General features: G+C 45.0%; 1 protein-coding gene across 2 annotated transcripts in view; it reads right to left on the reverse strand.

The window, feature by feature from the left end:
• The window catches only part of ercc3 (excision repair cross-complementation group 3), a 55,311-nt gene that overhangs the window by 16,721 nt on the left and 11,090 nt on the right, over positions 1 to 27,500 (reverse strand). For both annotated transcript variants that reach the window (XM_055910548.1, XM_055910549.1), the window contains exons 7-11: positions 25,877 to 26,081; positions 19,020 to 19,189; positions 18,384 to 18,528; positions 14,213 to 14,397; positions 5,835 to 6,037 (exon numbers count right to left, since the gene is read on the reverse strand). In XM_055910548.1, coding sequence (XP_055766523.1) covers positions 5,835 to 6,037; positions 14,213 to 14,397; positions 18,384 to 18,528; positions 19,020 to 19,189; positions 25,877 to 26,081 — 908 coding nt within the window. The remainder of the gene's footprint in view (positions 1 to 5,834; positions 6,038 to 14,212; positions 14,398 to 18,383; positions 18,529 to 19,019; positions 19,190 to 25,876; positions 26,082 to 27,500) is intronic.

The following is a 27,500-nucleotide window of genomic DNA, read 5'->3' on the forward strand; positions in this document are numbered from 1 at the left end:
GAGACGTTAGATACGGGGCCTGAGAGGAGAGAGACGTTAGATACGGGGCCTGAGAGGAGAGAGACATTAGATACGGGGCCTGAGAGGAGAGAGACGGGGCCTGAGAGGAGAGAGACGTTAGATACGGGGCCTGAGAGGAGAGAGACGTTAGATACGGGGCCTGAGAGGAGAGAGACGTTAGATACGGGGCCTGAGAGGAGAGAGACGTTAGATACGGGGCCTGAGAGGAGAGAGACGGGGCCTGAGAGGAGAGAGACGTTAGATACGGGGTCTGAGAGGAGAGAGACGTTAGATACGGGGCCTGAGAGGAGAGAGACGTTAGATACGGGGCCTGAGAGGAGAGAGACGTTAGATACGGGGCCTGAGAGGAGAGAGACCTTAGATACGGGGCCTGAGAGGAGAGAGACGTTAGATATAGGGGGCCTGAGAGGAGAGAGACGTTAGATACGGGGCCTGAGAGGAGAGAGACGGGGCCTGAGAGGAGAGAGACGTTAGATACGGGGCCTGAGAGGAGAGAGACCTTAGATACGGGGCCTGAGAGGAGAGAGACGTTAGATACGGGGCCTGAGAGGAGAGAGACGGGGCCTGAGAGGAGAGAGACGTTAGATACGGGGCCTGAGAGGAGAGAGACGTTAGATACGGGGCCTGAGAGGAGAGAGACGTTAGATACGGGGCCTGAGAGGAGAGAGACGTTAGATACGGGGCCTGAGAGGAGAGAGACGTTAGATACGGGGCCTGAGAGGAGAGAGACGTTAGATACGGGGCCTGAGAGGAGAGAGACATTAGATACGGGGCCTGAGAGGAGAGAGACGTTAGATACGGGGCCTGAGAGGAGAGAGACGTTAGATACGGGGCCTGAGAGGAGAGAGACGTTAGATACGGGGCCCGAGAGGAGAGAGACGTTAGATACGGGGCCTGAGAGGAGAGAGACGGGGCCTGAGAGGAGAGAGACGTTAGATACGGGGCCCGAGAGGAGAGAGACGGGGCCTGAGAGGAGAGAGAGACGTTAGATACGGGGCCTGAGAGGAGAGAGACGTTAGATACGGGGCCCGAGAGGAGAGAGACGGGGCCTGAGAGGAGAGAGAGACGTTAGAGACGGGGCCTGAGAGGAGAGAGAGACGTTAGATACGGGCCTGAGAGGAGAGAGACGTTAGATACGGGGCCTGAGAGGAGAGAGACGTTAGATACGGGGCCTGAGAGGAGAGAGACGGGGCCTGAGAGGAGAGAGACGGGGCCTGAGAGGAGAGAGACGTTAGATACGGGGCCTGAGAGGAGAGAGACGGGGCCTGAGAGGAGAGAGACGTTAGATACGGGGCCTGAGAGGAGAGAGACGTTAGATACGGGGCCTGAGAGGAGAGAGACGTTAGATACGGGGCCTGAGAGGAGAGAGACGTTAGATACGGGGCCTGAGAGGAGAGAGACATTAGATACGGGGCCTGAGAGGAGAGAGACGTTAGATTTACCAGGTAATAACATGGCTATATACACATGGTACCAGGTAATAACATGGCTATATACACATGGTACCAGTACTGAGTCAATGTGCTGAGGTACCAGGTAATAACATGGCTATATACACATGGTACCAGTACTGAGACAATGTGCTGAGGTACCAGGTAATAACATGGCTATATACACATGGTACCAGTACTGAGACAATGTGCTGAGGTACCAGGTAATAACATGGCTATATACACATGGTACCAGTACTGAGTCAATGTGCTGAGGTAATAACATGGCTATATACACATGGTACCAGGTAATAACATGGCTATATACACATGGTACCAGTACTGAGACAATGTGCTGAGGTACCAGGTAATAACATGGCTATATACACATGGTACCAGTACTGAGACAATGTGCTGAGGTAATAACATGGCTATATACACATGGTACCAGGTAATAACATGGCTATATACACATGGTACCAGGTAATAACATGGCTATATACACATGGTACCAGTACTGAGACAATGTGCTGAGGTACCAGGTAATAACATGGCTATATACACATGGTACCAGTACTGAGACAATGTGCTGAGGTACCAGGTAATAACATGGCTATATACACATGGTACCAGTACTGAGACAATGTGCTGAGGTACCAGGTAATAACATGGCTATATACACATGGTACCAGTACTGAGACAATGTGCTGAGGTACCAGGTAATAACATGGCTATATACACATGGTACCAGTACTGAGACAATGTGCTGAGGTACCAGGTAATAACATGGCTATATACACATGGTACCAGGTAATAACATGGCTATATACACATGGTACCAGGTAATAACATGGCTATATACACATGGTACCAGTACTGAGTCAATGTGCTGAGGTACCAGGTAATAACATGGCTATATACACATGGTACCAGTACTGAGACAATGTGCTGAGGTACGAGGTAATAACATGGCTATATACACATGGTACCAGGTAATAACATGGCTATATACACATGGTACCAGGTAATAACATGGCTATATACACATGGTACCAGTACTGAGACAATGTGCTGAGGTACCAGGTAATAACATGGCTATATACACATGGTACCAGGTAATAACATGGCTATATACACATGGTACCAGTACTGAGACAATGTGCTGAGGTACCAGGTAATAACATGGCTATATACACATGGTACCAGTACTGAGACAATGTGCTGAGGTACCAGGTAATAACATGGCTATATACACATGGTACCAGTACTGAGTCAATGTGCTGAGGTACGAGGTAATAACATGGCTATATACACATGGTACCAGGTAATAACATGGCTATATACACATGGTACCAGTACTGAGTCAATGTGCTGAGGTACCAGGTAATAACATGGCTATATACACATGGTACCAGTACTGAGACAATGTGCTGAGGTACCAGGTAATAACATGGCTATATACACATGGTACCAGGTAATAACATGGCTATATACACATGGTACCAGTACTGAGACAATGTGCTGAGGTACCAGGTAATAACATGGCTATATACACATGGTACCAGGTAATAACATGGCTATATACACATGGTACCAGGTAATAACATGGCTATATACACATGGTACCAGTACTGAGTCAATGTGCTGAGGTACCAGGTAATAACATGGCTATATACACATGGTACCAGTACTGAGACAATGTGCTGAGGTACGAGGTAATAACATGGCTATATACACATGGTACCAGGTAATAACATGGCTATATACACATGGTACCAGGTAATAACATGGCTATATACACATGGTACCAGTACTGAGACAATGTGCTGAGGTACCAGGTAATAACATGGCTATATACACATGGTACCAGGTAATAACATGGCTATATACACATGGTACCAGTACTGAGACAATGTGCTGAGGTACCAGGTAATAACATGGCTATATACACATGGTACCAGTACTGAGACAATGTGCTGAGGTACCAGGTAATAACATGGCTATATACACATGGTACCAGGTAATAACATGGCTATATACACATGGTACCAGTACTGAGACAATGTGCTGAGGTACCAGGTAATAACATGGCTATATACACATGGTACCAGGTAATAACATGGCTATATACACATGGTACCAGGTAATAACATGGCTATATACACATGGTACCAGTAACATTCTACAGACATTATTCCATGCTGATAAAACAAAAACGTTTTTTATTTTTTATTCTTCCCCCCCCAGCCCCCAAAAAACTGATATCACATTTACATAAGTATTCAGACCCTTTACTCAGTACTTTGTTGAAGCATCTTTGGCAGCGATTACAGCCTCGAGTCTTCTTAGGTATGACACTACAAGCTTGGCACACCTGTATTTGGGGAATTTCTCCCATTCTTCTCTGCAGATCCTCTCAAGCTCTGTCAGGTTGGATGGGGAGCATCGCTGCACAGCTATTTTCAGGTCTCTCCAGAGATGTTCGATCGGGTTCTAGTCCGGGGATCTGGCTGGGCCACTCAAGGACATTCAGAGACTTGTCCCGAAGCCACTCCTGCGTTGTCTTGGCTGTGTGCTTAGGGTCGTTGTCCTGTTGGAAGGTGAAGCTTCGTCCCAGTCTGAGGTCCTGAGCGCTCTGGAGCAGGTTTTCATCAAGCATCTCTCAGTACTTTGCTCTGTTCATCTTTCCCTCGATCCTGACTAGTCTCCCTGCTGCTGAAAAACATCCCCACAGCATGATGCTGCCACCACCATGCTTCACCGTAGGGATGGTGCCAGGTTTCCTCCAGATGTGACGCTTGGCATTCAGGCCAAAGAGTTCAATCTTGGTTTCATCAGACCAGAGAATCTTGTTTCTAATGGTCTGAGAGTCTTTAGGTTTATTTTGGCAAACTCTAAGCAGGCTGTCATGTGCCTTTTACTGAGGAGTGGCTTCCGTCTGGCCACTAACATAAAGGCCTGATTGGTGGAGTGCTGCAGAGATGGTTGTCCTTCTGGAAGGTTCTCCCATCTCCACAGAGGAACTCTAGAGCTCTGTCAGAGTGACCATCGGGTTCTCGGTCACCTCCCTGACCAAGGCCCTTCTCTCCGAATGCTCAGTTTGGCCGAGCGTCCAGCTCTAGGAAGAGTCTTGGTGGTTCCAAACTTCTTCCATTTAAGAATGATGGAGGCCAATGTGTTCTTGGGGACCTTCAATGCCTCAGAAATATTTTGGTACCCTTCCCCAGATCTTGGCCTCGACACAATCATGTCTCGGAGTTCTACGGAAAATTCCTTCGACCTCATGGCTTGGATTATGTTCTGTCATGAACTGTCAACTGTGGGACCTTATATAGACAGGTGTGTGCCTTTCCAAATCATGCCCAATCAATTGAATTTTCCACAGGTGGACTCCAATCAAGATGTAGAAACATCTCAAGGAGGATCAATGGAAACAGGATGCACCTGAGCTCTATTTATGGTCTCACAGCAAAGGGTCTGAATACTGATGTAAATAAGGTATTTCTGTCTAAAAACCTGTTTTTGCTTTGTCATTATGGAGTATTGTGATGTCATTATGGAGTATTGTGATGCCATTATGGAGTATTGTGATGCCATTATGGAGTATTGTGATGCCATTATGGAGTATTGTGATGTCATTATGGGGTATTGTGATGCCATTATGGAGTATTGTGATGTCATTATGGAGTATTGTGATGTCATTATGGAGTATCGTGATGCCATTATGGAGTATCGTGATGCCATTATGGAGTATTGTGATGCCATTATGGAGTATTGTGATGTCATTATGGAGTATTGTGATGTCATTATGGAGTATTGTGATGCCATTATGGAGTATTGTGTGTAGATTGATGAGAATTTTTACGGAACAAAATGTGGAAAAAGGGAAGGGGTCTGAATACTTAGGCACGGTCACTGTGGGGATGACGACGCTTATCCACTTGTGTGTCTCTCTCGCTACCTACTTGTTGAGGCAGATGGCTGTGTGTGTGTGTGTGTGTGTGTGTGTGTGTGTGTGTGTGTGTGTGTGTGTGTGTGTGTGTGTGTGTGTGTCTGCCTACTTGTTGAGGCAGATGGCTGTGTGTGTGTGTGTGTGTGTGTGTGTGTGTGTGTGTGTGTGTGTGTGTGTGTGTGTGTGTGTGTGTGTGTGTCTGCCTACTTGTTGAGGCGGATAGCTGTGTGTGTGTGTGTGTGTGTGTGTGTGTGTGTGTGTGTGTGTGTGTGTGTGTGTGTACCTACTTGTTGGGGCGGATGGCTGTGTGTGTGTGTGTGTGTGTGTGTGTGTGTGTGTGTGTGTGTGTGTGTGTGTGTGTGTGTGTGTGTGTGTGTGTGTGTGTGTGTGTGTGTGTGTGTGTGTGTGTGTGTGTGTGTGTGTGTACCTACTTGTTGAGGCGGATAGCGTACTCCTTCAGAGCGAAGACGTTGTCAGCGAACACCATGATCTTGTCGTTACGTCTCTCGTGGAACTTGATGAGGAACTGACAGGCTCTGAACTTGTTGGGGTTCATGGTGTAGAGGAGGATACGTCTCTTCGTCTTGATGGCCACGTATTCCCGGTAGAACTCCGGAGACATCGGACACCACACCTAGAAGAAGGACGAACACAGTCTGAGATGAAACGACACATTTCCGTGTAAGTATGTAAGTAAGTTTTTCTTCTTCTGAGTTCTTGGCTGATTTCTTTTGATTTTTCCCATTGTGTCAAGCAAAGAGGACACTGAATTTAAACGTAGGCCTTGAAATACATCCACAGGCACACCTCCAATTGACTCAAATGATGTCAATTAGCCTATCAGAAGCTTCTAAAGCCATGACATCATGTTCTGGAATTTTCTAAGCTGTTTAAAGGCACAGTCAACTTAGTGTACTTCTGACCCACTGGAATTGTGATAGTGATTTATAAGTCTGTAAACAATTATTGGAAAAATGACTTGTGTCATGCACAAAGTAGATGTCCTAACCGACTTGCCAAAACTATAGTTTGTTAACTTCTCTGTGATATGTGGGACGCTAACGTCCCACTTGGCCAAAAGCCAGTGAAAATGCAGAGCGCCAAATTCAAATAAATTACTATAAAAATCGAACTTTCATGAAATCACACATGAAAGACACCACATTAAAGCTACACTTGTTGTGAATCCAGCCAACATGTCAGATTCAAAAAGGCTTTTTGGCGAAAGCAAACGATGCTATTATCTGAGGATAACACCATAGTAAACAAAGAGAGAGAAGCATATTTCAACCCTGCAGGAGCGACACAAAACGCAGAAATAAAAATATAATTCATATGCCTTACCTTTGACGAGCTTCTGTTGTTGGCACTCCAATATGTCCCATAAACATAATTCCGACGATATATATCCAAAATGTCAATTTATTTGGCGCGTTTGATCCAGAAAAACACCGGTTCCAACTTCTGCAACGTGACTACAAAATATCTCAAAAGTTACCTGTAAACTTTGCCAAAACACTTTTTACTTTTGTAATACAATTTTAGATATTTTTTTACGTAAATAATCGATAAAATTGAAGACGGGATGATCTGTGTTCATTACAGGATTAAAACAAAACTGTAGCTAGCCTTCTGGTTACGTGCCTCTAACAAACAGTACACTTCAAGTGACACTCGTACTTCTTCATTACACAAAGGGAAAAACCTCAACCAATTTCTAAAGACTGTTGACATCCAGTGGAAGCAGTAGGAACTGCAAGAAGGTCAATTAGAAATCTGGATTCCCAATGAAAACCCATTGAAAAGAGTGACCTCAATTTTTTTTTTATCTGAATGGTTTGTCCTCAGGGTTTCGCCTGCTAAATAAGTTCTGTTATACTCACAGACATGATTCAAACCGTTTTAGAAACTTCAGAGTGTTTTCTATCCAAATCTACTAATAGTATGCATATCTTATCTTCTGGGCTTGAGTAGCTGGCAGTTGAATTTGGGTATGTTTTTCATCCAAACGTGAAAATGCTGCACCCTATCCTAGAGAAGTTAACAAGATATTTGTGGAGTGGTTGAAAAACGAGTTTTAATGACTCCAACCTAAGTGTATGTAGTAAACTTCTGACTTCAACTGTATCTGTTCTGTCCTGCCGATATACGGAAAACCCAGCCAGTATCCGTGTCGTCGTTCAGCAACGACTCGGTGAAACAAAAGATTACAGTTTTTGCAAAAATGTTTAAAAAATATATATATATTTTTGGCTTTGCCATTATAGGGAATTGTGAATTATTATTTTATTTTTTTAAATAAACTTTGAATTCAGGCTGCAACAACAAAATGTGTAATAAGTCAAGAGGACTACTTTCTGAAAGCTCTGTATAAAGGCCATGCGGTGACAGATCCCTGTTTAACTTGCTGTACCTTCATCATTATCTAGCAGAGAAATTACAACTATTGGCTACGCTCACAGGGCTGTATCTTATTGACTGTGACCTATGACCCTGTACATAGTTGGTAAAAAAAAAACATTCCAGTTCTCTTCCACTTGGAACGAGCTACAAAAAAGGACATTCAATTACAGGAGCAATGAGTTCAAGGGTCAAATCTATGGTGGACAATTAAGATGAAGTGGGGGGGGGGGGGGGGGGGGGCTATCAAGGTTTTAGTCAATGAGACTAAAACCTGGTAAAAATAAAGATTTTTATTTATTTAAAAAAGCACTGTTTTTCAGCCACAAGGTCCTCTGATAATAATTATCTCATGAGAATCATTTTTTTAATTTTTAATTTACCTTTATTTAACTAGCCAGTTAAGAACACATTCTTATTTACAATGACGGCCTAGGAACGGTGGGTCAACTGCCTTGTTCAGGGGCAGAATGACAGATTTTTTCCTTGTCAGCTCTGGGATTCGATCTCACAACGTGAAGAGACTCTGGACTCAGGGGTTTTAACTGACATGAAGAGACTCTGAACTCTGGGGGTTTAACTGACGTGAAGAACGTGTAGAAGCCACTGCCGTAATGTTTTGTCTTGTGGGAAACAGGAAGCGTAGAATCCATCGGCATAAAGGAAGAAAACAATCACCACAGGAACCGTCTGCTATCAAGTCATTGATGCCCAGCGGGGAATCTTGACCCCAGCAAGAGTAGCTGTAGCATGTGAAGTAGATAAATGGGAATCCTAATGAAGTAATTAACTCGACCTGATCTGGCTTGACCCAAAACCTTAAGTCATCCTATCCAGCCTGGTTTCACCTGATCTTACTTCCCTCCTCTTTTTTAAATTTAGTTTTCATAGCAGACGTTTACAATTCAACATTTCATCAACTAGAGAGGGACGTAGACATCAACAACACGTTAGCAACACGAGGCTTTGTGTGTCGACCGTCTGCTGGAGCTACAGGTAAAGAGTAGAGGTTGTTAACCCCGGTGGCCTGGTTCGATTCCCAACCTGGTTCCCTCATACCATCACGACAACCAAACCACCACCAGCAACCTATTGGCTTTAAACCCTACTGGGAGGGGACTAGTATCACTATGGAAACGTTGGTCATGTCATTATCACGTCCAGCGTTTGGTGGTTTTTCGAGACGACTATATCGGTTTAACCAAATGTTAATTATTTTCTTCTCATTCAAAAAAATGTGACGTGTTTTTTTTTTACGGAAGCCTGGAGACTGTTGTAGATATATCCACAGTAAAAACGAGTCCTACATCGACAAAACCTGAAATGCCGCTCAGCAAGGAAGAAGTCTCTGCTCCAAAAACCGCCATAAAAAAGCCAGACTACGGTTTGCAACTGCACATGGGGACAAAGATCGTACTTTTTGGAGAAATGTCCTCTGGTCTGATGAAACAAAAAATATAACTGTTTGGCCATAATGACCATCGTTATGTTTGGAGGAAAAAAGGGGGAGGCTTGCAAGCCGAAGAACACCATCCCAAACGTGAAGCACGGGGGTGGCAGCATCATGTTGTGGGGGTGCTTTGTTGCAGGAGGGACTGGTGCACTTCACAAAATAGATGGCATCATGAGGATGGAAAATTATGTGGGTATATTTAAAGAACATCAAAAGACATCAGTCAGGAAGTTAAAACCTTGGTCGCAAATGGGTCTTCCAAATGGACAATGGCCCCAAGCATACTTCCAAAGTTGTGGCAGAAGGGCTTAAGGACAACAAAGTCAAGGTATTGGAGTGGCCATCACAAAGCCCTGACCTCAATCCCATAAAGAGTTTGTGGGCAGAACTGAAAAAGCATATACGAGCAAGGAGGCCTACAATCCTGACTCAGTTACACCAGCTCTGTCAGGAGGAATGGGACAAAATTCACCCAACTTATTGTGGGAAGCTTGTGGAAGGCTACCCGAAACGTTTGACCCAAGTTAAACAATTTAAAGGCAATGCTACCAAATACTAATTGAGTGTATGTAAACTTCTGACCCACTGGGAATGTGATGAAAGAAATAAAAGCTGAAATAAATCATTCTCTCTACTATTATTCTGACATTTCACATTCTTAATATAAAGTGGTGATCCTAACTGACCTAAGACAGGGAATTTTTACAAGGATTAAATGTCAGGAATGTTGAAAAACTGAGTTTAAATGTATTTGGCTAAGGTGTATGTAAACTTCCGACTTCAACTGTATATACTATATTAGAAGGGTATATGGGGACAGAGCTATATACTATATTAGAAGGGTACATGGGGACAGAGCTATATACTATATTAGAAGGGTACATGGGGACAGAGCTATATACTATATTAGAAGGGTATATGGGGACAGAGCTATGTAGTATATTAGAAGGGTACATGGGGACAGAGCTATATACTATATTAGAAGGGTATATGGGGACAGAGCTATATACTATATTAGAAGGGTATATGGGGACAGAGCTATATACTATATTAGAAGGGTACATGGGGACAGAGCTATATACTATATTAGAAGGGTACATGGGGACAGAGCTATATAGTATATTAGAAGGGTACATGGGGACAGAGCTATATAGTATATTAGAAGGGTATATGGGGACAGAGCTATATACTATATTAGAAGGGTACATGGGGACAGAGCTATATACTATATTAGAAGGGTACATGGGGACAGAGCTATATACTATATTAGAAGGGTACATGGGGACAGAGCTATATAGTATATTAGAAGGGTATATGGGGACAGAGCTATATACTATATTAGAAGGGTACATGGGGACAGAGCTATATACTATATTAGAAGGGTACATGGGGACAGAGCTATATAGTATATTAGAAGGGTATATGGGGACAGAGCTATATACTATATTAGAAGGGTATATGGGGACAGAGCTATATACTATATTAGAAGGGTACATGGGGACAGAGCTATATACTATATTAGAAGGGTATATGGGGACAGAGCTATATAGTATATTAGAAGGGTATTTGGGGACAGAGCTATTGACCACGTTTTGGGTAAGCCCCAAAGTGATCTAGGAAGTGTTCTGTGTTTCTTTCTTAAACCTCGTTAGTTCATCAAAATGAGAGAGAGGGCTGAAGTAATCAGGATTACTGTACTTGAGTTTAAGAATAATCCTAACTTTTTTTCCTGAGAAGTCTGAAGCTTATTCTTTGTGAACTGGTGTGAACTGCTGTACCATAAAGCACACACTAACAGGCTGACTACACCGCCCGCGTCGCGTGCGCGAGCGTTGCAAAATAAATTTAGAAATCTATATTATTCAATTATTGCACCCATACTGCTCGCGCGCGCGCCAGCGAGCATCTGCGTTGCCAAGGGCTGAAATAGAAGACAATAAAAAAAGACCCAGACTCCGTTCCCTATGGCTTCCACTAGTTGTGAACAGTCTTTAGACATTGTTTCAGGCATTTATCTTAAGATCTAAAGAGGACATCCCCCCCCCTTGAGGAGCAATAGAGGTGGAAAGAGAACAGCCCCTCCCCCCTTGAGGACCAATATAGATCTAAAGAGGACCCCCCCCCCCCCCCCCCCCCCCCCCTTGAAGACCAATAGAGGTGGAAAGAGGACAGCCCCCCCCCCCTTGAAGACCAATAGAGGTGGAAAGAGGACAGCCCCCCCCCCCTTGAAGACCAATAGAGGTGGAAAGAGGACAGCCCCCCCCCCCTTGAAGACCAATAGAGGTGGAAAGAGGACAGCCCCCCCCCCCTTGAAGACCAATAGAGGTGGAAAGAGGACACCCCCCCCCCCCCTTGAAGACCAATAGAGGTGGAAAGAGGACAGCCCCCCCCCCCCTTGAAGACCAATAGAGGTGGAAAGAGGACACCCCCCCCCCCCTTGAAGACCAATAGAGGTGGAAAGAGGACAGCCCCCCCCCCCCTTGAAGACCAATAGAGGTGGAAAGAGGACACCCCCCCCCCCCCTTGAAGACCAATAGAGGTGGAAAGAGGACAGCCCCCCCCCCCCCCTTGAAGACCAATAGAGGTGGAAAGAGGACAGCCCCCCCCCTTGAAGACCAATAGAGGTGGTAAGAGGACAGCCCCCCCCCACTTGTTCCATGTCATACCAACACCACCTATTGAGATGTGCCTGTTGTTCCAGTATAATCAGGTGACACACGAGGAGACAAGGAGACTGGAGTGAGTCTCAAAAGTGAACCGAAAGGGTCAAGACTCTGGCTCGGAGCGCTAGATGTCTAGAAACACCAAAGCAGAGGTGGACAAATCCAGTCCTCGAGGGGCCTGATTGGTGTCACAGCTTTGCCCCCCAGGGTCCCAGCTAACACACCTGACTCCAATAATCACCTAATCATGATGATCAGTTTAGAATGAAATGTGATTGATCAGCTGTGTTTGCTACGGATGGAGAACGAGTGTGACACCAAATCAGGCTGTGGAGGACTGGATTTGCCGACCCCCGTGAACTTCAGCCATTGGCAGGCGGGTGATTACCACTTAGCGTGTGCTTAGCGTGTGCTTAGCACGTGGTTAGCAGTTCACACCGGTTCACAAAGCATAAGCTTCAGACTTCTCAGAAAAAAGAAAGTCTGGATTATTCTCAAGATCACGTACAGTAATCCTGATTACTTCACCCTTCTCGTTTTGATGAACTAACGAGGTTTAAGATAGAAAACACCGAACACTTCCTAGATCACGTTGGGGCTTACACAAAACCTGGTCATTAGCTCTGTCCTCAAATACCCTTCTAATATACTATATAGCTCTGTCCCCATGTACCCTTCTAATATAGTATATAGCTCTGTCCCCAAATACCCTTCTAATATACTATATAGCTCTGTCCCCAAATACCCTTCTAATATAGTATATAGCTCTGTCCCCATGTACCTTTCTAATATAGTATATAGCTCTGTCCCCATATACCCTTCTAATATAGTATATAGCTCTGTCCCCATATACCCTTCTAATATAGTATATAGCTCTGTCCCCATGTACCCTTCTAATATAGTATATAGCTCTGTCCCCATATACCCTTCTAATATAGTATATAGCTCTGTCCCCAAATACCCTTCTAATATACTATATAGCTCTGTCCCCATATACCCTTCTAATATAGTATATCGCTCTGTCCCCATGTACCCTTCTAATATACTATATAGCTCTGTCCCCATGTACCCTTCTAATATAGCTCTGTCCCCATATAGCCTTCTAATATAGTATATAGCTCTGTCCCCATGTACCCTTCTAATATACTATATAGCTCTGTCCCCATGTACCCTTCTAATATAGTATATAGCTCTGTCCCCATGTACCCTTCTAATATAGTATATAGCTCTGTCCCCATATACCCTTCTAATATAGTATATAGCTCTGTCCCCATATACCCTTCTAATATAGTATATAGCTCTGTCCCCATATACCCTTCTAATATAGTATATAGCTCTGTCCCCATGTACCTTTCTAATATAGTATATAGCTCTGTCCCCATATACCCTTCTAATATAGTATATAGCTCTGTCCCCATATACCCTTCTAATATAGTATATAGCTCTGTCCCCATGTACCCTTCTAATATAGTATATAGCTCTGTCCCCATATACCCTTCTAATATAGTATATAGCTCTGTCCCCAAATACCCTTCTAATATACTATATAGCTCTGTCCCCATATACCCTTCTAATATAGTATATCGCTCTGTCCCCATGTACCCTTCTAATATAGTATATAGCTCTGTCCCCATATACCCTTCTAATATAGTATATAGCTCTGTCCCCAAATACCCTTCTAATATACTATATAGCTCTGTCCCCATATACCCTTCTAATATAGTATATAGCTCTGTCCCCATATACCCTTCTAATATAGTATATAGCTCTGTCCCCATATACCCTTCTAATATAGTATATAGCTCTGTCCCCATATACCCTTCTAATATAGTATATAGCTCTGTCCCCATATACCCTTCTAATATAGTATATAGCTCTGTCCCCATATACCCTTCTAATATAGTATATAGCTCTGTCCCCATATACCCTTCTAATATAGTATATAGCTCTGTCCCCATATACCCTTCTAATATAGTATATAGCTCTGTCCCCATATACCCTTCTAATATAGTCTATAGCTCTGTCCCCATGTACCCTTCTAATATAGTATATAGCTCTGTCCCCATGTACCCTTCTAATATAGTATGTAGCTCTGTCCCCAAATACCCTTCTAATATACTATATAGCTCTCCCGGACTAGACCTCGTGAGGTATCCTATTCCATTAGCCAGGTATATTGTGTCCTGCCCATCACCAGGTTTTATCCCCATCACAGACGGGTACAGGACGACGGACGGGTACAGGACGACGGACGGGTACAGGACGACGGACGGGTACAGGACGACGGACTAACCTCGGCACACTGGACCTTCGCGATGTATCCGTTGTTCTGAAGCTCCATCCAGTTTGCTTCGAACAGCTTGGGCCCAATCAGGAAGTTGAGATCGACGATCTTGTCGTCCTCGCGGACCAGTGTGGCGGTCAGACCCAGTTTACAGTGGGCCTGGACAATGGTCAGAACCCGACGGAACATCTTGGCTACAGAGAGAGAGAGGGGGGAGGGGGGGGCAATGCAGACATTATTAGACAAATGTTTTGGAAACATCACAGAAGTGAGAAACAGATTTTCTGGTCTTCTGGCAGTTTAACTCCTAAAGTTGCAAAAATCCCGTCTTCTCATAAAATCGTCTGTAGCGTCCGAACGATTTGGTCTACAAACTATTATGACCCCTCCCTGTGGAAAGACGAGACTCTCACCAACAGAAATCAGATATATAGAAATCAGATATATAGATATCAGATATATAGAAATCAGATATATAGATATCAGATATATAGAAATCAGATATATAGAAATCAGATATATAGAAATCAGATATATAGAAATCAGATATATAGATATATAGATATATAGAAATCAGATATAGAAATCAGATATATAGATATCAGATATATAGATATCAGATATATAGAAATCAGATATATAGAAATCAGATATAGAAATCAGATATAGAAATCAGATACAATCCTAACCCCTCGTAACCCTAACCTCTCCTAACCCCAACCCCCTAACCTCTGACCCCTACCACAGAGCGATAGACAGAGTCCAGGGATGGTGTGGACTAACCCTAACCTCTCCTAACTTAACCATGACCCCATATAGACTCACCAGGGATGGTGTGGACTAACCCTAACCCCTCCTAACTTAACCATGACCCCATATAGACTCACCAGGGATGGTGTGGACTAACCCTAACCCCTCCTAACTTAACCATGACCCATGACCCCATATAGACTCACCAGGGATGATGTGGACTAACCCTAACCCCTCCTAACTTAACCATGACCCCTGACCCCATATAGACTCACCAGGGATGGTGTGGACTAACCCTAACCCCTCCTAACTTAACCATGACCCCTGACCCCATATAGACTCACCAGGGATGGTGTGGACTAACCCTAACCCCTCCTAACTTAACCATGACCCCTGACCCCATATAGACTCACCAGGGATGGTGTGGACTAACCCTAACCCCTCCTAACTTAACCATGACCCATGACCCCATATAGACTCACCAGGGATGGTGTGGACTAACCCTAACCGCTCCTAACTTAACCATGACCCCTGACCCCATATAGACTCACCAGGGATGGTGTGGACTAACCCTAACCCCTCCTAACTTAACCATGACCCCATATAGACTCACCAGGGATGGTGTGGACTAACCCTAACCCCTCCTAACTTAACCATGACCCATGACCCCATATAGACTCACCAGGGATGGTGTGGTCTAACCCTAACCCCTCCTAACTTAACCATGACCCATGACCCCATATAGACTCACCAGGGATGGTGTGGACTAACCCTAACCCCTCCTAACTTAACCATGACCCATGACCCCATATAGACTCACCAGGGATGGTGTGGACTAACCCTAACCCCTCCTAACTTAACCATGACCCATGACCCCATATAGACTCACCAGGGATGGTGTGGACTAACCCTAACCCCTCCTAACTTAACCATGACCCCATATAGACTCACCAGGGATGGTGTGGACTAACCCTAACCCCTCCTAACTTAACCATGACCCCTGACCCCATATAGACTCACCAGGGATGGTGTGGACTAACCCTCACCCCTCCTAACTTAACCATGACCCATGACCCCATATAGACTCACCAGGGATGGTGTGGACTAACCCTAACCCCTCCTAACTTAACCATGACCCCTGACCCCATATAGACTCACCAGGGATGGTGTAGACTAACCCTAACCCCTCCTAACTTAACCATGACCCCTGACCCCATATAGACTCACCAGGGATGGTGTGGACTAACCCTAACCCCTCCTAACTTAACCATGACCCATGACCCCATATAGACTCACCAGGGATGGTGTGGTCTAACCCTAACCCCTCCTAACTTAACCATGACCCATGACCCCATATAGACTCACCAGGGATGGTGTAGACTAACCCCTCCTAACTTAACCATGACCCATGACCCCATATAGACTCACCAGGGATGGTGTGGTCTAACCCTAACCCCTCCTAACTTAACCATGACCCATGACCCCATATAGACTCACCAGGGATGGTGTGGACTAACCCTAACCCCTCCTAACTTAACCATGACCCCATATAGACTCACCAGGGATGGTGTGGACTAACCCTAACCCCTCCTAACTTAACCATGACCCCTGACCCCATTTAGACTCACCAGGGATGGTGTGGACTAACCCTAACCCCTCCTAACTTAACCATGACCCCATATAGACTCACCAGGGATGGTGTGGTCTAACCCTAACCCCTCCTAACTTAACCATGACCCCATATAGACTCACCAGGGATGGTGTGGTCTAACCCTAACCCCTCCTAACTTAACCATGACCCATGACCCCATATAGACTCACCAGGGATGGTGTGGACTAACCCTAACCCCTCCTAACTTAACCATGACCCCATATAGACTCACCAGGGATGGTGTGGTCTAACCCTAACCCCTCCTAACTTAACCATGACCCATGACCCCATATAGACTCACCAGGGATGGTGTAGACTAACCCCTCCTAACTTAACCATGACCCCTGACCCCATATAGACTCACCAGGGATGGTGTGGACTAACCCTAACCCCTCCTAACTTAACCATGACCCCATATAGACTCACCAGGGATGGTGTGGACTAACCCTAACCCCTCCTAACTTAACCATGACCCCATATAGACTCACCAGGGATGGTGTGGACTAACCCTAACCCCTCCTAACTTAACCATGACCCATGACCCCATATAGACTCACCAGGGATAGTGTGGACTAACCCTAACCCCTCCTAACTTAACCATGACCCCATATAGACTCACCAGGGATGGTGTGGACTAACCCTAACCCCTCCTAACTTAACCATGACCCCTGATCCATGACCCCATATAGACTCACCAGGGATGGTGTGGACTAACCCTAACCCCTCCTAACTTAACCATGACCCCATATAGACTCACCAGGGATGGTGTGGACTAACCCTAACCCCTCCTAACTTAACCATGACCCATGACCCCATATAGACTCACCAGGGATGGTGTGGTCTAACCCTAACCCCTCCTAACTTAACCATGACCCCTGACCCATGACCCCATATAGACTCACCAGGGATGGTGTGGTCTAACCCTAACCCCTCCTAACTTAACCATGACCCCTGACCCATGACCCCATATAGACTCACCAGGGATGGTGTGGTCTAACCCTAACCCCTCCTAACTTAACCATGACCCCATATAGACTCACCAGGGATGGTGTGGACTAACCCTAACCCCTCCTAACTTAACCATGACCCCTGACCCCATATAGACTCACCAGGGATGGTGTGGACTAACCCTAACCCCTCCTAACTTAACCATGACCCCATATAGACTCACCAGGGATGGTGTGGACTAACCCTAACCCCTCCTAACTTAACCATGACCCCTGACCCCATATAGACTCACCAGGGATGGTGTGGACTAACCCTCACCCCTCCTAACTTAACCATGACCCATGACCCCATATAGACTCACCAGGGATGGTGTGGACTAACCCTAACCCCTCCTAACTTAACCATGACCCCATATAGACTCACCAGGGATGGTGTGGACTAACCATAAACCCCTCTTAACTTAACCATGACCCATGACCCCATATAGACTCACCAGGGATGGTGTGGACTAACCCTAACCCCTCCTAACTTAACCATGACCCATGACCCCATATAGACTCACCAGGGATGGTGTGGACTAACCCTACCCCCTCCTAACTTAACCATGACCCATGACCCCATATAGACTCACCAGGGATGGTGTGGACTAACCCTAACCCCTCCTAACTTAACCATGACCCCATATAGACTCACCAGGGATGGTGGGGACTAACCCTAACCCCTCCTAACTTAACCATGACCCATGACCCCATATAGACTCACCAGGGATGATGTGGACTAACCCTAACCCCTCCTAACTTAACCATGACCCATGACCCCATATAGACTCACCAGGGATGGTGTGGACCTCGTCCAGGATGATGAGACCCCACTCCTGGGACCTCATCCACTCCATCACTCTCTCTGCCTCCCAAGACCTCTTGGTGGTGTGTCCCAACATGCTGTATGTACTGATGGCCACCGAGCAGCCAATCGGCTTCAAAAACAAAATCAAACTTCATTTCAAAAGTGCATTTTAAAAATCGCAACACATTTTAAACTAAAACAATAACTTTAAATAAATAATTCAAAGCAAACAAGCAGCAGTAAAAAGAGATCCTTATACAAAACACATTGGCTGTTGAAAGACCCGAGGTGAAAAGGGTGGCGCAGTGGTCTAGGGCACTGCATCGCAGTGCTAGCTGCGCCACCAGAGTCTCTGGGTTCGCGCCCAGGCTCTGTCGCAGCCGGCCGCGACCGGGAGGTCCGTGGGGCGACGCACAATTGGCATAGCGTCGTCCGGGTTAGGGAGGGTTTGGCCGGTAGGGATATCCTTGTCTCAGTATGTAAAAAAAATGAAAATGTAATAGAATGTATGCACTCTACTGTAAGTCGCTCTGGATAAGAGCGTCTGCTAAATGACAAAAAAAAAAAAAAAAAAAAAAAGGGGGATTTTAAAGGCTCAGTGGTATTTGCTGTGTCTCTTACCTTGTCCTTGGCATCTGAGGTAAAGCGGCAGATCTGAGAGTCATCGATGGTCGACCACATCTTAAACTGAGCCTTCCACTGTTCTACTGACACAGAGCTGTTACCCAGAACCAGACAGCGCTTACGGACCGTACAGGCTGCCGTTACCCCTACTAGAGACTTCCCCGCACCTGGGGAGAGGAGGAGAGATGGAGGGGGGGTAGGAGGAGTAATGGGGAGGGAAAGGAGGAGCGATGGGGGACAGGAGGAGAGATGGAGGGGGAGTAGGAGGAGTAATGGGGGGAGGGGTAGGAGGAGAGATGTGGGAAAGGAGGAGAGATGGAGGGGGGGTAGGAGGAGTAATGGGGGGGGGTAGGAGGAGTAATGGGGAGGGAAAGGAGGAGCGATGGGGAACACGAGGAGAGACGGAGGGGGGGTAGGAGGAGTAATGGGGAGGGAAAGGAGGAGCGATGGGGGACAGAAGGAGAGATGGAGGGGGGGTAGGAGGAGTAATGGGGAGGGAAAGTAGGAGAGTAGGAGAGATGGGAGATGGAGGTAAATGTATAGAAGATTGAAAAATTGACATAACGCCTTCATATACAACGAATATACCAAACACAAGGAACCCCTTCCTAATAATAAGTCGCACCCCTCCGATCTCCTCCCCTCAACGCCACCGATTAAAAGTGGATTTAACAAGTGACATCAATAAGGGATCGCAGATTTCACCTGGTCAGTCTATATCATGAAAAGAACAGGTGTTCCTAATGTTTTGTCCACTCAGTGTATAAACTATCCAGCCATATTAAACCCATCACTCTATCCAGCCATATTAAACCCCATCACTCAGTGTATAAACTATCCAGCCATATTAAACCCATCACCCAGTGTATAAACTATCCAGCCATATTAAACCCATCACCCAGTGTATAAACTATCCAGCCATATTAAACCCCATCACCCAGTGTATAAACTATCCAGCCATATTAAACCCATCACCCAGTGTATAAACTATCCAGCCATATTAAACCCCATCACTCAGTGTATAAACTATCCAGCCATATTAAACCCCATCACTCAGTGTATAAACTATCCAGCCATATTAAACCCCATCACTCAGTGTATAAACTATCCAGCCATATTAAACCCCATCACCCAGTGTATAAACTATCCAGCCATATTAAACCCCATCACCCAGTGTATAAACTATCCAGCTATATTAAACCCCATCACTTAGTGTATAAACTATCCAGCCATATTAAACCCATCACTCAGTGTATAAACTATCCAGCCATATTAAACCCATCACTCAGTGTATAAACTATCCAGCCATATTAAACCCATCACCCAGTGTATAAACTATCCAGCTATATTAAACCCCATCACTTAGTGTATAAACTATCCAGCCATATTAAACCCCATCACTCAGTGTATAAACTATCCAGCTATATTAAACCCCATCACTTAGTGTATAAACTATCCAGCCATATTAAACCCCATCACTCAGTGTATAAACTATCCAGCCTTATCAAACCCCATCACTCAGTGTATAAACTATCCAGCCATATTAAACCCCATCACTCAGTGTATAAACTATCCAGCCATATTAAACCCCATCACTCAGTGTATAAACTATCCAGCCATATTAAACCCCATCACTCAGTGTATAAACTATCCAGCCATATTAAACCCCATCACTCAGTGTATAAACTATCCAGCCATATTAAACCCCATCACTCAGTGTATAAACTATCCAGCCATATTAAACCCCATCACTCAGTGTATAAACTATCCAGCCATATTAAACCCCATCACCCAGTGTATAAACTATCCAGCCATATTAAACCCCATCACTCAGTGTATAAACTATCCAGCCATATTAAACCCCATCACTCAGTGTATAAACTATCCAGCCATATTAAACCCCATCACTCAGTGTATAAACTATCCAGCCTTATCAAACCCCATCACTCAGTGTATAAACTATCCAGCCATATTAAACCCCATCACTCAGTGTATAAACTATCCAGCCATATTAAACCCCATCACCCAGTGTATAAACTATCCAGCCATATTAAACCCCATCACTCAGTGTATAAACTATCCAGCCATATTAAACCCCACCACTCAGTGTATAAACTATCCAGCCATATTAAACCCCATCACTCAGTGTATAAACTATCCAGCCATATTAAACCCCATCACTCTACCCAGCCATATTAAACCCCATCACTCAGTGTATAAACTATCCAGCCATATTAAACCCCATCACTCAGTGTATAAACTATTAAAACGGATCTTTCTCATCTCTTGATGAAAACACCGTACGATGTTCAGACGACACCTTGTGGTAACAACATATGACATCAGAGTTTCTCTTCCTTCAACAATAGTTTTTTATAAAAGATCTTAACTGAAAATACCTGCTCATCGGGGTATAGGAGCGTAGCTAGAATCAAAACCTTGAACGTTACAGCAAAAAATGTAGATGTCTGCCTAAATAGACAGACCCAAAAGTGTTTATTTATTGATGAGAGGGCCTTAACACAATAACTAGTAATGCTGCATACTCCAAGAAAAGGTTACAATCTCATATTTCTGGGAGAAATTGTTATACACTGCTGAGGTGTCGTCACTTGGAAGGATACAAGCTCAAGTACATAGTACAAATATTAATTTAAAAAATCATTTATCCGTTTCTTTCTATTCAACAAAAGTGAGGCAAAAAGGGCTTGAAATGACTGAAATGCTTTAAATACAGTAACAACGATTTAAATACAGTAAGAAATATTTAAATACAGTAACAACGCTTTAAATACAGTAACAACGCTTTAAATACAGTAACAACGCTTTAAATACAGTAACAACACATTAAATACAGTAACAACACATTAAATACAGTAACAACACATTAAATACAGTAACAACGCTTTAAATACAGTAACAACACATTAAATACAGTAACAACGCATTAATTACAGTAACAACGCTTTAAATACAGTAACAACGCTTTAAATACAGTAACAACGCTTTAAATACAGTAACAACGCTTTAAATACAGTAACAACACATTAAATACAGTAACAACGCATTAAATACAGTAACAACGCTTTAAATACAGTAACAACGCATTAAATACAGTAACAACGCATTAAATACAGTAACAACACATTAAATACAGTAACAACGCATTAAATACAGTAACAACGCATTAAATACAGTAACAACGCTTTAAATACAGTAACAACACATTAAATACAGTAACAACACATTAAATACAGTAACAACACATTAAATACAGTAACAACACATTAAATACAGTAACAACGCTTTAAATACAGTAACAACACATTAAATACAGTAACAACACATTAAATACAGTAACAACACATTAAATACAGTAACAACACATTAAATACAGTAACAACACATTAAATACAGTAACAACGCTTTAAATACAGTAACAACGCTTTAAATACAGTAACAACACATTAAATACAGTAACAACACATTAAATACAGTAACAACACATTAAATACAGTAACAACACATTAAATACAGTAACACATTAAATACAGTAACAACGCTTTAAATACAGTAACAACGCTTTAAATACAGTAACAAGGCTTTAAATACAGTAACAAGGCTTTAAATACAGTAACAACACATTAAATACAGGAACAACACATTAAATACAGTAACAACACATTAAATACAGTAACACATTAAATACAGTAACAAAAATTTAAATACAGTAACAATTAAATGACTTACTATAAGATAAATATGATCATACTTTGTGACAATACAATATTGGCACCATTTCATATAACAGCCGACAGACAGTTTTGTCCTGTAAGTCCACGGAGCAGACAAGAGACACCACTACAATGTGTGGAGACTCGTTTCCACTTCAGCTGTTAGAACCAAGTGATTTCGAGGTTCGTCTGTGACTAATAGAAAGGGAAATTAGACCACTTTCTATGAAATTCTTTAGTATTTTTTTTAATGTTGAGAGCTCTAAATCCGGCTGAGAAGATCACAGTGAGACGAAACTAGTATTGTTGCATCCGCTAGATTCTACCATTTTTTAAAAATATATATACGCTGCTTCAAGCGCAGCTCAGCGTTTCACAAACACAGGAAATGGTTCAAAATGTGGGGGTCTGAAACCAGACACTTCCAAGTCAGCTCTGCTGGGAGGATTGGAGCAGAGGAGAGCTCAGAGATTGGGCTTTCATCTTGCACGACAAGGACCAACAGGACCCTACAACGGTCAGAGAGCGCTTTGTACACCAAAATGTCAGTCGGGAACCCGGGTACAAGAATCCCCAAAATAGGGTACTTAACATCTAATTAAAGGCCTAACCTTTCCAATGCTCTTAGAGTTTCTAAGAATTCGGAGAGGCATGTTATGTGAGTAAGAGGTTTAGAGAAAGCCCACTTGATACGGATGGTCATTAAGGCTTTCTAGAAATCTCTCTGTCCGGAACAGCCACAGAAGACATGTTCGTCCTCGTGCAAAGCTCCACGACTCATTGGCCCATCTCCAGAAGTCATTAACCCTCCTGGTCAGACCGACGCCCCCCTGGTCGGACCGACAACTAGCTAAATGTCATTTTTACCACTTTACACATATATTTGGGGATTCCTCTGTAAACTTAATTTGCCTGATGACAACGCTAGCGGACAAGGAGTCATTTCATACAAGTGCATTTGATCCACGTTTCCTCTCCTTGCCTCGTCTCCTCGATTACCTTTGACCTTTTTCAAAAGGAAGGGAGGAACGGACGGAGGAGAGGAGGAATTTAATCAAACCACAATGACTCCGGAACGGGCTCTTCTGTTGCCAAATCTCAGGAATGTATTTAACCCCTTATTTTTGGCACTGAACTCACTCTATATACATTATAGTCTTCAATCCATTTTTTTTCCAACGGGTACCGGGGGGGACCTTCAGATCTCTCTACTGTATATAGCCTCTCCACTGTATATAGCCTCTCTACTGTATGTAGCCTCTCCACTGTACGTAGCCTCTCCACTGTACGTAGCCTCTCTACTGTATGTAGCCTCTCCACTGTACGTAGCCTCTCTACTGTATAGAGCCTCTCTACTGTATATAGCCTCTCTACTGTATATAGCCTCTCTACTGTACATAGCCCCTCTACTGTACATAGCCTCTCTACTGTACATAGCCTCGCTACTGTATATAGCCTCTCTACTGTATATAGCCTCTACTGTATATAGCCCCTCTACTGTATATAGCCCCTCTACTGTATATAGCCCCTCTACTGTATATAACCCCTCTACTGTATATAGCCTCTCTACTGTATATAACCCCTCTACTGTATATAGCCTCTACTGTATATAGCCTCTCTACTGTATATAGCCTCTACTGTATATAGCCTCTACTGTATATAGCCTCTACTGTATATAGCCTCTACTGTATATAGCCTCTACTGTATATAGCCTCTACTGTATATAGCCTCTACTGTATATAGCCTCTCTACTGTATATAGCCTCTCTACTGTATATAGCCTCTCTACTGTATATAGCCTCTACTGTATATAGCCTCTCTACTGTATATAGCCTCTCTACTGTATATAGCCTCTCTACTGTATATAGCCTCTCTACTGTATATAGCCTCTCTACTGTATATAGCCTCTCTACTGTATATAGCCTCTCTACTGTATATAGCCTCTCTACTGTATATAGCCTCTACTGTATATAGCCTCTACTGTATATAGCCCCTCTACTGTATATAGCCTCTCTACTGTATATAGCCTCTCTACTGTATATAGCCTCTCTACTGTATATAGCCTCTCTACTGTATATAGCCTCTCTACTGTATATAGCCTCTCTACTGTATATAGCCTCTCTACTGTATATAGCCTCTCTACTGTATATAGCCTCTCTACTGTATATAGCCTCTCTACTGTATATAGCCCCTCTACTGTATATAGCCTCTCTACTGTATATAGCCTCTCTACTGTATATAGCCTCTCTACTGTATATAGCCTCTCTACTGTATATAGCCTCTCTACTGTATATAGCCTCTCTACTGTATATAGCCTCTCTACTGTATATAGCCTCTCTACTGTATATAGCCTCTCTACTGTTATTTTCAAATGTCTTTTTACTGTTGTTTTATTTCTTTACACACACACACACACACACACACACACACACACACACACACACACACACACACACACACACCTTTTTTTCCGCACAATTGGTTAGAGCCTGTAAGTCAGCATTTCACTGTAAGGTCTACACCTGTTGGATTCGGCGCACGTGACAAATAAACTTTGATTTGATGTACGTGTTCGTGCCAGTCGCTGGGAGTCGGGAAGCTCCTCCACCCCCCCCCCCCTGTCTCTCCTCCACCCCCCCCCCCCCCCCGTCTCTCCTCCACTCCCCCCCTCTGTCTCTCCTCCACACCCACCCCCCCGTCTCTCCTCCACCCCCCCCCCGTCTCTCCTCCACACCCCCCCCCCTCTGTCTCTCCTCCACACCCACCCCCTCTATCTCTCTCCTCTACCCACCTCCCCCTCGCTCTCCTCCACCCCCCCCTGTCTCTCCTCCACCGCCCCCACCCCCTCTCTCTCTCCTCTCCTCTCCTCCACACCCACCCCCCTCTAGCTCTCTCCTCTACCCACCTCCCCCTCTCCTCCACACCCACCCCCTCTCTCCCCTCCCTCCCCTCTCCTCCACACCCACCCCCCTCTAGCTCTCTCCTCTACCCACCTCCCCCTCTCCTCCACACCCACCCCCTCTCTCCCCTCCCTCCCATCTCCTCCCCCTCTCTCTCCTCTCCCCCATCCCTCCCTCTCCCCCACCCCTCCCCCACCCTCTCCTCCACCCCTCCCTCTTACCACAAGGTAGTACGATGACTCCTGAGCGGGCTCGGCCGTTACCAAACATCTTGCGGAGGCTCTTCTCCTGGTAAGGCCTGAGTACGGCTGTGGCCTTCAGGTCCATGTTGATGTCAGGGTTCACCGTGTCGTTGCGGAAGTCGTACTCGGCCAGTAGAGGATACTCCATGTTAATGCACCTCTTCTGCAGCTCTTCGATCATCTCCTGGAAGGGGGAAAGAGAGGATCCAAGGAGACGTGAGAGTGTGCGGTAACAACAGTGAATAGGAGAGATAGCAGACTGGAAATAGAAGTGTTAAGACTTCAAGGTTGCCCGTACACAGACACAGTATGAAGCCGTTATCAAGTGTTTTTAATGGTCGACCACGATTCATTAAGGAGCCACAGGGCCCACAAGTCATTAAGGAGCCACAGGGCCCACAATTCATAAAGGGGCCACAGGGCCCACGATTCATTAAGGGGCCACAGGGCCCACGATTCATTAAGGGGCCACAGGGCCCACGATTCATTAAGGGGCCACAGGGCCCACAAGTCATTAAGGAAGGGGCCACAGGGCCCACGATTCATTAAGGGGCCACAGGGCCCACGTCATTAAGGGGCCACAGGGCCCACAATTCATTAAGGGGCCACAGGGCCCACGATTCATTAAGGGGCCACAGGGCCCACGATTCATTAAGGGGCCACAGGGCCCACGATTCATTAAGGGGCCACAGGGCCCACAATTCATTAAGGGGCCACAGGGCCCACAATTCATTAAGGGGCCACAGGGCCCACGATTCATTAAGGGGCCACAGGCCCCACGATTCATTTAGGGGCCACAGGGCCCACGATTCATTTAGGGGCCACAGGGCCCACGATTCATTAAGGGGCCACAGGGCCCACAATTCATTAAGGGGCCACAGGGCCCACAATTCATTAAGGGGCCACAGGGCCCACAATTCATTAAGGGGCCACAGGGCCCACGATTCATTAAGGGGCCACAGGGCCCACAATTCATTAAGGGGCCACAGGGCCCACAATTCATTAAGGGGCCACAGGGCCCACGATTCATTAAGGGGCCACAGGGCCCACGATTCATTAAGGGGCCACAGGGCCCACGATTCATTAAGGGGCCACAGGGCCCACAATTCATTAAGGGGCCACAGGGCCCACAATTCATTAAGGGGCCACAGGGCCCACGATTCATTAAGGGGCCACAGGCCCCACGATTCATTTAGGGGCCACAGGGCCCACGATTCATTAAGGGGCCACAGGGCCCACAATTCATTAAGGGGCCACAGGGCCCACAATTCATTAAGGGGCCACAGGGCCCACAATTCATTAAGGGGCCACAGGGCCCACGATTCATTAAGGGGCCACAGGGCCCACAATTCATTAAGGGGCCACAGGGCCCACAATTCATTAAGGGGCCACAGGGCCCACGATTCATTAAGGGGCCACAGGGCCCACGATTCATTAAGGGGCCACAGGGCCCACGATTCATTAAGGGGCCACAGGGCCCACAATTCACTAACGGGCCACAGGGCCCACAATTCATTAAGGGGCCACAGGGCCCACGATTCATAAAGGGGCCACAGGGCCCACAATTCATTAAGGAGCCACAGGGCCCACAATTCATAAAGGA

The sequence above is a fragment of the Salvelinus fontinalis genome, unplaced genomic scaffold, assembly GCF_029448725.1.
Source record: "Salvelinus fontinalis isolate EN_2023a unplaced genomic scaffold, ASM2944872v1 scaffold_0017, whole genome shotgun sequence".
Classification (NCBI taxonomy): Eukaryota; Metazoa; Chordata; class Actinopteri; order Salmoniformes; family Salmonidae; genus Salvelinus; species Salvelinus fontinalis.